Source organism: Dasypus novemcinctus, chromosome 14 (assembly GCF_030445035.2).
Source record: "Dasypus novemcinctus isolate mDasNov1 chromosome 14, mDasNov1.1.hap2, whole genome shotgun sequence".
NCBI lineage: Eukaryota > Metazoa > Chordata > Mammalia > Cingulata > Dasypodidae > Dasypus > Dasypus novemcinctus.
Genome location: NC_080686.1, coordinates 29,863,015 through 29,876,286, shown reverse-complemented (window position 1 = coordinate 29,876,286; position 13,272 = coordinate 29,863,015). Strand labels below are relative to the sequence as shown.

General features: G+C 34.1%; 1 protein-coding gene across 2 annotated transcripts in view; it reads left to right on the top strand.

Moving 5' to 3' along the window:
* Positions 1-13,272, top strand: part of ARFGEF1 (ARF guanine nucleotide exchange factor 1) — a 175,468-nt gene that overhangs the window by 80,805 nt on the left and 81,391 nt on the right. For both annotated transcript variants that reach the window (XM_058275607.1, XM_058275608.2), the window contains 3 exons: positions 4,561-4,736; positions 5,598-5,731; positions 8,986-9,220. In XM_058275607.1, coding sequence (XP_058131590.1) covers positions 4,561-4,736; positions 5,598-5,731; positions 8,986-9,220 — 545 coding nt within the window. The remainder of the gene's footprint in view (positions 1-4,560; positions 4,737-5,597; positions 5,732-8,985; positions 9,221-13,272) is intronic.

Here is a 13,272-nt window from a genome sequence, read left to right as displayed (position 1 = left end):
AGAGGCACTCTGTTGTTCGAGCCACCTCAGCTCCCTAGTTTATGTCTTCATTGTACCTCCTCTGTGTCTCTTTTTTTTTTTTTTTTTGCATCATCTTTCTGCATCAGCTCATGGCCCAGGCCAGCTCTCTGCAGTGTGGGGCAGCTCTCCACCATGCACGCCAGCTCACCTTCACCAGGAGGCCCTGGGAACTGAACGTGGGACTCCAAGATATGGCAGATGGGAGCACAATCATCCAAGCCAAAACCAACCCCCCACAATAAGAGTTTGAAAACCAAGAAATAAAACACACACAAAATTTAAAAAATAAAAATTTTTTAAAATATTTGGGATAATAAAAAATAATGTAAAAATATTTAAAACGTTTTTTTTTTTTTAACATTTTGTCTTTCATCACTGTAGGATCTGTATAACATTTCTAAGAATGTATTTCTTCTGTAAGTACAACACTCTAAACAGGCATTCGTCTGACAGTCTTCTCATTCTTTCATTTTTTTATTCATCATTTACTTATGGAGTACATAGAATTGAATGGCAATGTAGGGGGGGGTTTACAAAAATTAATTCAAGATAGACTGCTTTTAAGGAAAGGGGTATGTAAGACTAGTATAAGGTAGAAAGTGATAAGTGCCATAAGAAAGAAATTGCTAAAAGTCTTAAAATTCAGAGAAAGAATTTATTATATTTAGCTAGAATGATTCAGAAGGGTTTCATATAGGTGGTGGTACTTGATTGTGTGGGTTCACATAGACATGGGGCGTGGCATTTCATGTACTGGGAACTTAAGGTTTAGAGGTGAGATTGATTGGGCAGATTTGGGAATTAGCAGGTGGTAGTTTGAAGTTTAGTGAATGTGATGTTATATAGTAAAAACATGAGATTAAAGAAGCAGTTTGGAACTAACCAACAGACGTCATAAATTCCAGGTGTAGTGCCCGAAACTGGTGGGGGCAAGTTCAGGGGCCTGTGGGAAGAAGCAGGGGTGGGGCAGGAGTCGAGAGAAGAATGGAGGCAAGACAGGGTTCTGATCAAGCCTCGTTTATTGGGGGTAGAACATGGGAATATATAGAGAGGGAAGGGAACGTGTACATAGGTGATAGGCTAGTCTTGTTTGTGGCAGACGTCCAAGAAGGGGATTGGCCGACAGTTCGCACCGGGTCTGCGGAGTTTCGCGCCTTGCGCATGCATTTTGCTGTGGTCACCTGAGTAGTGGCGGGAGGGGGAAAGCAAAGAAGCAGGGAGGAGAATAAGGAAATGACAGGGCAGATTTGTGAACTCTGCCATGTTGTGAGAGGCTGTAAACAGACCTCACAGCGGGTGGCTCCCCACAGTGTAGAACTTTGAACTTCATTCTAGGACAAAATGCATTACTATTGAAGATTTAAGAGCTAAAAAAATGAAGGTGATCAAACAGTGCTTTAAAAGCTAAGTGGGAGGAAGCGAATGTGGCTCAAATAATAGGGCCTCCACCTACCATTTGGGAGAACCCAGATTTGATCCCTGGGGCCTCCTGGTGAAAAGAAGAGAAAGCATGCCTTTGCGGCCAGCCAGTGCCTGCATGGCCAGCCAAGTGTCCACGCGGCAAGCTGTGTGTGTGCGCAGTAAGCCAGTGCCCGCGCAGATGAGTCAAGCAGCAAGCTGATGAAGCCACAAAAGAGAGACCAAGGGGAGAGTCAAGGTGAAATGCAACAGAGACCAGAAACTGAGGTGGCACTATTGACAGGGAACCTCTTTCCACATCACAGGTCCCCAGGATCGAATCCTGGTGAATCCTAGAGGAGAAAGACAAGAAGACAAGACAAAAAGAGAATTAGATATAGAAGATCACACAGCGAATGGACACAGACAGCAAAAATAGCAGGGCAGGGGAAGGGATGGGGGGGTGGGGTAGGGGAAGAAAAAAGTAATAAAGAGTAAGTAGAGACAGATAGAAGTCTAGAACTTTCTGAGATTCCACTGCACAGCTAAGTTGGTTTTCCTTCCATATTTATTTCAACATGCCCAGTTACCTGGGATACTACTCTTTCTCCTTGTGCCTTATATTAGGAAACCTATCAAGCAATTCCTTGACTTGACTTAGCAGGCAGTGCTCAGATAAAATCTACATAATCATGGCAACTGGCAGCGCTATTGATAGATATTGGCTTGGTTCTTCAAGCTCTTTGATTAGCACTTTCCTTTCTATCCCATAGTTCCTGCTGAATACAGCCACTTCTTAGGTAGGCCCATTCTTTGCCTGAGTTCAGGGATAGGCAATTGAACACTATTAGACTTTCCCTTAATCTGAATTGATCATATTCTCTAGGAATTCCTTAAACTTTCGGGTCCATTTATAGTATTCTCCTCATTCTTCCAATGCTTTTACAGACTTTATCTCTCATTTATATTTTCCCTATTAATTTCACTGTGATTTGTCAAGAGAGTAAAAGGTAAATTCACTTTGAAACCAGAAATTAGTATCTATGTTTAGGTAGTTGTTATAGGCAGAATTAGTGGAGAAACAGAGTATAATGTCTAACTGTATTAAGTATTGTCTGAGTAACAGAAATGATTTTATAAGCATTTCTCATTTAATCTTCAACTAAATGCTGCATGGTTTGGGTACTGTTTTTATCCCTCTTTTTTATAAATGGGAACACTGAAGCACTTAAAGATTATTTCCTAGAAGGTGATGAAGATTCTGACCAAAGACTGTCTGCTTCAAAGCCTGAAAATAAAAGCAGAAAATGTTTTCATTTCTTTTGTGAAATTTCCAAAGCAAGGAGGAGAAATTAATATTAAAGAATATTGATTTTTTCCTTTGAGAAATTTGCTTGAAAGAGAGAGGAAATTGATCTGCAGTAGAGTTATAGCAGAGTTAAAGGAAGATATTTTCTTTAGAATGAAAAGATTTGAGTGTATTTATGGGTAAGAGGGAAGAACCAGGGTATGCATGAAATTTAAAATGTAATGTTAAAAGAAAATACTCAGTAGAGGAAGATAACCTCCACTGAAGGGATTGCCTTGGAAATGCAAAAGAATGAAATGAGAGAGAAGAAAAAGACTTGGAAATTCAGGGTACTGTTATGAGGGGAGTATAAAATGAGGAAGCTCATATTAGATTATTTAATTCTTTTTAGCTAAGTAGACATTAGTAGTTATTTGTTAAGGGGAGATTGGGTTGGGGAATGATATATAATTGGTTGCAGAGAGGAAAAGGTTTGGGAAATGAAATAGAAACTCAGTTTCTGATAATCATTGTTAAATTTCTGACTCCTTCCAGAGTGCTCTATGTTCTTATAAATATTATTTATATTTATAATATATATATATAAATCTGTTGTATATAGCATACCAAGCATTAGAATATTAAAGCTCCAAAAGGTCTGCCAAAAGTAAATGTTTTGGTTTTTTTTGTAACCCAAGTTTCCCAAATACATTGATAAACAATATATTTTTCACATAGCAACTTGTTAAATGCAAAACATACTTGGAATTATCTTGTTTAATCAATCCCAAGGTTTTGTAATTAGGAGAGTAGAAAGCACCTTTGGAGTAAGGACATCCAAAGCAGCTACTGCTTTCACTACTTGAATAAATCAAAAGTTGGAGGCATGTTATCTATAAGCGGTAGCCATTAATCACAAAATTAATAATAGCTACCACTTATTGAGCACTACTTGTTTTGTTATGTATTTTCTGTGTGTGTGCTTATGAATCCTCATAGACATTATTGTTTGCATTTTGCTGATGAAGAAACCAAGGCAGAGAAAGAGAAATAACTTATCCAGTTAAATAGTGGAGGCATGATTGAAGCCCAAGTCTTCCATATTCCAAAATCTGTGCTTCTTACACTACAGTGTATTTCCCTCATGCTAGCTTATATATACTTTTCAGTTGGTAGCATGGAAGTATCAGTTTCTTGCCAAGTAACTACTGAGTTATGGCCACAGGCATACATGTATGTGCTCTTTTTTTTAAGTAACATATATTATACCTTGAATAGTTCTGAGACTTGGTATTAATTGCATTATCTATATTTCTTCTACTGTTGTCATTTTCTAAGCCTGTCATCCCAAGAACATAATGTTTTTGGCAATATTAAAAGATACTCCAGAAAGGAGAGAAGATTTCATGGTAAAATAAATTCCAGTAATATATTGTATATCCCGTTTGGACACCTCAAAACAAATTAGCAAATTAAAGACTGTAATAAAGAACCTATTTCCCAGTAGTTTTCAAACTTATTTGATAATGGGAATTTTTTTTTTCTGTTTTGAGGAACTTCTCTTAACATCCCAGGGTGTGTTAGCATTCATGAGAACTCAGTGTTGGTATATACTAAAATAGACTCAAGCTTCTCTTTTGTCACATCCTGATTTGCCTTTCATCAACTGAATGTGTTCTGTTGCCAGAGCAACTTAAGGATCTTTTTCGGACATACTCCAAATGCATACTTTCTTTAAATGGTGTCAGTACATATTACTTCACATTGCTTTTCTGCCACTGTTTTGTTTTAAATAGTGCATACTTTTTAAATATATTTCAAGTTTTGTGTGTTTTTTGTTCTTATCTTTTTAGATATGGGAGAAGGGACAACTATAAATCCAAGTACAGATGGCAATATTGGAACTTTAGAGGATGGTAGTGACAGTGAAAATATTCAAGCAAATGGAATTCCAGGAACACCAATTTCTGTTGCATATACACCGTCCTTACCTGACGATAGATTGTCTGTCTCTTCCAATGATACTCAGGTATAAATGGAAAAGAAATCCCATTAATCTCAGAAATTTATAGGCTTCTAGAGAATATCTCCAGTTGTTAATGCTGGCAGATTTCAGTTTGGGGAAATACTTTTTTTTCCCCCTCATTTATTATATATTTAAGCAGTTTATTCCCTTTGTGTATTTATAGCTAAATTTCTAACTCCTTCTTAAGGTATGTGTTATCTGTGGTCCCTTCTTCCCTATGTCTCTCCCTCCCCAGTTGAAGTTACACTGAAAAAAGACTATTCTTACTACATATTCCTAGGATAATACTAGTATTATAGGGAGAAAGAACTTTGAGAAATCTAGGGAACTTCATCTCAGCTGCCACAATGAACTCATTATGGTATTAGTGACAGGTCCTCATCATTCTTCCTTCCCTGAATTTTGTGTATTTTTATCTTTCTCTTTTTAGATAAGGGAGTCCTATCCTAAATAAGTGCCTTGTGTATCTGAGTAGTTTTCCTGGCCTTGTTGACCATCAGCAGATAAAAATGCCTCAACAATTTCCATTGTCTAATATCTGCCAAGAGTAGATAAAAAGTAAAATAAGACAAAAATATAAAACACAGTGACAGGTAGTAGAAAGCTTAATTTAGGCTTCTGGATGAGATGTCTTATTTTGTGATGGTAAAAGGTTTTTTCCCTACCAGATATTAATTTATTGTTGGAGATAAGGAAGGTATGTTAGACTAAAAAAAGGTACTGTAGCAAGTTCCTCATGTAGTTTCCCTCCCAATAGTTGGATGGAAGTCCCACATATTAGTGAATTGGATAAAATATATTAGAAGTCTGAAATGATTTTACACTAGTAAATGTCTTCATTTTCATGGTATGTTAATTGTTTAGGAATCTGGAAATTCTTCAGGACCTTCACCTGGTGCTAAGTTTTCCCACATTTTACAAAAGGATGCCTTTCTAGTATTCAGGTCATTGTGTAAACTGTCAATGAAACCACTGTCGGATGGACCCCCAGATCCAAAGTAAGTTATTAGTTGTTCTACCTGACAAATGGAGTTTTTTAAGCTTGAAACTTACTGTTAAGATAATCCTTTGGTTATCTTTTGTTCCTCTTGTCCTTTCAGACTCAATAAAATCTCAGGGGTATTTACTTTAAAAAAAAAAATATTACGAAGCACTTGAGTTCCAAAACTGCCAGAGAAGTGGATACCTTACACTATTTCCCAAAGTGTATGGAGAACCATATAGAATAGAATAATGCCTGGTACATAGTAGGTGCTCAATTAATATTAGTGAATGAATGAATGAATGAGTGAATTCTATCCCAATATTGTAAGTAACTTTGGAACTAATGCACCTTTGTTACTCAGACTCTTGTTAGGCTTTTGAAAGCTGTTACTTAAAAGGTATTAAAACCTAAAAGAATAAATCTTAAAAGTCATAATAAAAAATAATGCATTTTCAGGAAGGGCTGATAAAATGCCGTATGGCAGGAGTTATTAACCTTTTTGTTCCATGGACCCCTTTGCCAGTCAAGTGAAAACCACAGTCCCCTTACTAAGCCCACACTATACTGTGTATTATTTAATAAATATATCACACCCACACCAACACGTCCCCACAGGAATGTTTTTTGAATTTCAATTCAAACTCACAGACCCCTGGTTAAGAAAAATCCTGCCTTAGGGTGTGTGTTTCTCCATAGGGAGCAGGAAGTACATTGAGATAGGAATCACTTGTCTGATAACCTGTCAAAACTATCATCTAAACCCTAGGAAAATGCCTTTTTATTTATTTTTTAAGTCATAAGTGGTCAGATATATTTTGTGTCATGTGATTCAACTCTGACTAATTACTACTTGAGTTTGAGTTTGGGAGTTATTAGAATGCCTGCTTCTCTATTGTTGCAGCATATGATGTATTATACCAGGACACCTTTGAGAGAACTTTCTGGAGAGAGAAGCCAGGGAGAAGGTCTGCTCAACTTTAAGGAAGGGATATTAAAATAGGTGGAAATGTAAGCAATACTGCTTCAGTAAGGAAAAACCTAGAGCATTTCTGTTCCTAAATGCCAACTAAGAAGGAAAGACTAGAGACAATTTAACAATTATACAAGCATCTGGAACCATAGATCTTAGATTTTCTATAGTTTGGTTTTATGTTTTCACATTGTACTGGTTCGGGAAATAACTTTCTCATTCAAAAATTGAATAATTTTTGTCAAATAAGATTTTTTCTTATTTGACAGTGACCTAATTTATATGGGAAATAATTTAAGAATTTGTTGTTACTGATCTTAAAAGCCTCAGATACTTAGTTTTATCAAATCGAATATTAAAAATGCGATTTGAAAAAATGCTAGAAAGAGAAAAGAGGGAATTCTTTACATTGTCAAGAATGGGGGATTAAAAATAAAGGAGACGTAAATTTTGAGGAGTACTCTTCTTTGGGGTGTGAGGTTTCTTTTGGCCCTGTAAGAGTGAACGAGGTTTATAAAGCTGCAATCTGTAATATTACAAAGGATTCTCATAAAGAATAATGTAAATTATCCTTCTACTTAGTGGCTTCAGCCAAATAGTAAAAAAGACCTTCTTGACCATCACAGTCATTAAATATTGGAAATAAATACTGAAAAGGAAATTTTCCAATCTTACAAACTATTCTTTTTCTGTAAAAGCATGCATGATTCTCTGTTTTGAATGATTTTGCCAACATCAGTGAGCTTCTATAGTTATATAACTTTCTTTTTAGTTTTGCTTCTCTTTACATTTTATGACATTGTGAAGGTCATGATCCTTGTTCTTTAAGCTTGAATCGTAATTTGAAACTACCTCATGAAAACCTGCACTTGTGAAATTTCAGCCTTTTTTGCCTATCAGAAGTATAATTTACTTTGTTATAGGACAGTCATCAAATCATTTCTTCATTAGTGCCTTGTACATAGTAGGTGCTTAATAAGTGTTTGGTATTTGTATCAATACATGAATAAAACCATTGTTTTTGAGCACCTACTATGTGCAAGACATTTTGTTAGCTGCTCAGGACAAAAAGGTAAACATATTTGTCACCAAAAAAACTCATGTTAGGTGATGATAAGGTGCAGGGTTTTTAATTACTATAGCAGTTGAGCAAAAAGGGTAATAAATGTGAGCTATGCTAGAAGTAGTAGTAAGTAGTGTGTAAGCTTTGAAAGATACTTGGTGGCTTAATTAACTTACCCTAGATTTTCCTGTCGCTGTTCAGTATCTGACCTCCAGCTATTCCTAACTTGATTTATTAGACTCAGGAATATCCATGTTGTAAACATGACTATGTAATATTGGCTCCAGGTTTATTTCAAAGAAGGTAGTATTTTTTTTTGAGATACCTAATTACATGAAATGAAATATTGCTTATTAGAGTTACTTGGGTCCTTAAATTCCTTGCACTTATACACCCATAACATTTTTAAGGTGGAAATCAGAAGCAGTTAAGTTTACAACACAGTGTAAATGTAACTGAATACAGCACTTGGGATAAATTTTTTTAAAACATCAGCTGCTGGGACAATTTAGTATGTCCTGCATTTGAAATGTTGCCTGGGATCAGTCTCCTTTGTTGAGCCTTAAGAGACCTGTTCCAATTTGAGAAAAATTATCTTTGTGATGTTGATAATTAAAGTGCTAGATATTGATCAGAAAAAAAATTTTAAGCTAAAGCATTTGTTTTCCTGCTTTTCATTACAAAAATATTTAGAATAAATGGGTAAGCTATTAGGAGATCCAGTTTTGAAATGTTCTGTAGCCTCTTTGTGTTTATTTCAAAAAAAATTCTTTTAAATGCTTCCTGAAGAAGCAAGCATGAAGTAGTGCTATAACTTGTTAATGCAAAAGAACTTTTTTATTGGTGTTTGGGATTTTTGAGTAGCATAACTAGGAAAAAAGTACATTGAAACTATTATGTACTAAATATGGCACTTAATTTGAGAAGTTCATGTTGATTTCTAAAGAGAAATGGTTGTGAAAGAAAAGTACAAGTCATAAATCTTAACATTATTTGTATGTTTTTCCCCCATCTAAAAATTTTGTGAAATTATGTGATACAAGGGAACATCAGTGGAATCACCCATTATTAATGGCTAATTTCATTCACATATTATACTTTCATTTTTATGTTTTACAGCTTTCTTTTCCTCTCCATTTATGAAAGTTTTGTAAGATTGTGTGGTACCAGGAAATATTTTTAGAACAGATGCTAAACTTGTCCATATACTATGCCTTCTTTTTTTACATTTTAGGTCTCATGAGTTACGATCCAAGATTCTTTCATTGCAGTTACTTCTATCCATTCTGCAGAATGCAGGACCTGTTTTCAGGACAAATGAGATGTTTATTAATGCTATTAAGCAATATCTTTGTGTTGCACTCTCAAAAAATGGAGTCTCATCTGTTCCAGAGGTTTTTGAGCTTTCTCTTTCCATATTTCTTACTTTGTTGTCAAACTTCAAGACGCATCTGAAGATGCAGATTGAGGTATGTTTTGCATTTAGGCATTAAATTAAGATTTCTCTTGGATATCTCATTTGATTTATGTTAAATAAGATTAATACGCTGGAATGTTTTTTAAAATGTGAAATAATATTTGTGTATTGTCTTGTACTTTTTAAAAATTCACTCATTCATTCATCTAATTTCATATGCTTATGAAGTAAGAGGTACTGGGTGCATGAAGTTCTAAGGATGCAAAATCAAATAAAACTGTCCCTGCCTTCAAGGAATTTATGCTAGTTGAATGAATGATTCTAGCTCTTATGAATTTATTTGTTCCTCACAATAGCTTTGCCATTATATAAATGGTGTGTAATAGTGAGTTTGGTTTTCTTAAAGAGTATATTCCAAATATATTCTCCATCCATATGGTTTTAAAATGTTTAAGTATTAGTAACTTTAAAAAGGGTGATTTTTGGGAAAGGGTTATCCTTTTGGGGTTAAATTGTAGAACATTTGGAAAAATTAATTTTGTTTTGTACTTTCCCCCTCTTCTAATGTATTTATTATGTCCCTAAAATCTTTTCTAAAGATCTTTGGAAATGAATAACAGCTGTGTGGTTTTATATTTTCTGAAATTTAGCACAACAAAATCAGGAAACTTCCAAGAGTGTCTCTGTATATATCTTTCAGGTATACCAGTACCTGATCTTTTGTTATTATCTTCATAAAATTCAGTATCAAAAATAGGAATTTATTCTTTACTTACTTAATGGGTACTTTCCTATCTTGCCATTTGTTAAAATATTGTTTTGGTTGGACATTGTTTATTTTAGAAATATTTCTTTTTAAGCTGGTCTGCTTTCACAACCTTCATATTATTTTTGATATTTTATGTGTTTATCTTCTTATCTTTGTTAATCTTATCTTTAATCAGAGTTCAAGACAAGACTAATAATTCATCACCTCAGGAGAAAGGATAACTTATGACTTAGCCAGAATTTTGAGATGGTTAAAGTAATCATACAATTCTTTATTATTAATATTTTATAATAGCTATTAAAATTCATTTAGACTTTTTTGGGAATGATATAGAATAAAGTCTTATTATTATAAGTGAAAAATATTAATTAGACCATGTCTTTGAATAGGAAAGGGCTTCATAGAAATGGTTTCTGATGTCTGTATAGTCAAGTTTTACACATTTGCCATATATCTGTTAAAAGAATACAAGACCTTAAACTTGGAGCGATTACTTTTTTTAGGTTGTTTTTTTTCCCATTATCTTCAGGAAGTATAGATGCAAGAAGAATATACACCATGTCCAAGGGGGATTTATCCTAGGTATGCAAGGGTGGTTCAACATAAGAAAGTCAATTAATGTAATTTATCACCTTAATAGAACAGAGGAAAAAACAACATGGTCATCTCACTTGACACAGAAAAGGCCATCTAACAAAAATCCAGCACTTCTTCAAGATCAAAAAACTTAGATAACTAGGAATAGAAGGAAATTTCCTCAACACTATAAAGAGCATATATGACAGATCAACAGCTAACATCATAATCAGTGGGTAAAGACAGAAAGCTTTCACTAAGATTAGGAACAAGGCAAGGATGCCCACTGTCAAGACAGTTATTTAACACTACATTGGAAGTTCTAGCCAGAGCAGTTTGACAAGAAAAAGAAATATAAGGCACCCAAATTGGAAAGGCAAAAATAATACTTTTGTTTGAAGATGGCATGATCCCACATATAGAATACCCTAAAAAAAAAAACCTCCAACAAAGTAGCTAGCACTAACAAAAGAGTTCAGCACAGTGGTGGGGTACAAGATCAACACATAAAAATTACCAGTGTTTCTATACACTGATAATGAGCAATCTGAGGTGGAAATCAAGAAAAAGAGTTTCTGTTTGTAATAGCACCTAAAAAAATCGAATATCAAGGATTAAATTTAACCAAGGATGTAAAGGCCTTGTACATGAGGAACTAAAAAACATTGCTAAAAAGAAATCAAAGAAGGCCTAAATAAATAGGACATTCCATGTACAAGGTTGGGAAGACTAAATATTGTTAAGATGATAATTTTAGATTTACAGATTCAACACAATCATAAAAAAGCCTAATTACAGAAATGGAAAAGTCAATTATCGAATTTATTTGGAAAGGTAAGGGGTCCTGAATACCAAAATCACCTTGAAAAAGAAGAGTCAAACTGGAGGATTCATATTTCCTGACTTGAAAGCTTATTACAGTGCTCAAAACAGCATGGTGCTGGCACATAGACAGATATACAGATCAATAGAATTGAATTGAGAGTTCAGAAACAGACCCTCACATCTATGGCCAATTAATTTTTGACAAGGCTGCTCAATTGGGAAAGATTAATCCCTTCAACAAATGGTACTGGGAGAACTGGATATCCATATGCAAAAGAATGAAGGAGTACCTTATAGCATATACAAAAATTAACTTAAAATGCATCAAAGTCTTCAATATAAAAACCAAAACTGTAAAACTCCTAGAAGAAAATATAAGGAAGCAATTCATACAGAGTTTCTGTATTGGTAATGGATGGTGATGATGGTATGACAACATTGTGAATGTAATTAACACTACTAAATTTTATATTTCAATGTAGTTGAAAGGGGAAATTTCAGATGTTACCAGAATTTAAAAAGAAAGAAAGAATTGTACAAAGCAAATAATGAATTCTAATGTAAACTATGGACTATAGTTAATTGTATAATTCTAGTAAGATTCTTCCATCAATTGTAACAAAGCTACTACATGAATGGAAAGTGTTAGTAATAGAGAAAACTGTATGCAAGGCAGGGGTGCATACAGGATCCTCAGCATTGCCTCCACTATTTTTCTGTAAACATACAACTTCTGTAATAAAAAAAGCTAAATGCCTCATCATTAAGTGAAAGATTTGTTACAGAAAGAAAACATTAAAAAAAAAAAAAGTCTCTTCTTGGGGATCTGTGGACCCTTGGTTAAGAATACCCGATTTAGAGCTATATATTTGCCTCTCAGCCACGCATTTGTAGCATCCTTTAAGTTAAAAAAAAAATCAATTTATTAATATTTATAAAGCATAAATCCATCAAAAGTGTACAATCAGTGATACTTGGTAAATCATGTAGTTGTGCATTCGTCACTTAAGTCATTTTAGAGCATTTTCTTTATTCCGATAATAATAGTAATAATAATAAACAACAAACCAAAATAACTCATCACCTCTCAGTCTCTCTGTGCTTCCCATGCTGTGCATAACTTCTGTTTCCATCCCTCTAGTTTATTTGCATTTATATTTTGTAAAAACAGTCTTTTTTTGCAGTATCACCTGTATTTATATTTTACATGAGGTTTCACTATGTTGCACAGTCCTGTGTTATATTTTTAGCTTACCTTTTAGTCATATACATGACCTTAGACTTTCCCTTTAAACCACCGTCATACCCATATAATAGTACTGCTAGTTACAAACACTATGATGTGCTTTAACCATTGCCATTCATTTCCAGAAATTTACAAACAACCTTTTTAGCAATTCTCCAGAGATTAACCCTTGGCTTTCCATTTCTACTCTCCTTCTATTTTCTGGTCACCTATATTCTAATTATTAACTAGATGAATTTGCTCATTATATTTAGTTCATAATAGCACAGTCATACAATATTAGTCCTTTTGTGTATAATCACATAGTTGTACATTCATCACTTCAGTCATTATTAGAGCATTTTCTTTGTTTCAATAATAATATTTAATACAAACAAGGAAATTTTCACTCTTTCTATGTTTCCTCTGCTGAACATAGCTGCTATTTCTGGCTATTCTTGCACACTTATTTATTTACTAAACAGTTTTATTGAGATATATTCACATGCCATATGATCTCTCTAAAGTGTATAATCAATGACTTTTAATCTAGTCATATGTTGTGCATTCGTCCTCACAAAAAATTTTTAAATTATTTCATTACTCCAAAATGAAAAACTCTACACCTCTTAGCATGCCTTCTCTAGTCCTGCATAACAACTAATCATCTTTTTGAATTGATTTATATTTACATTTCATGTGAATGGAA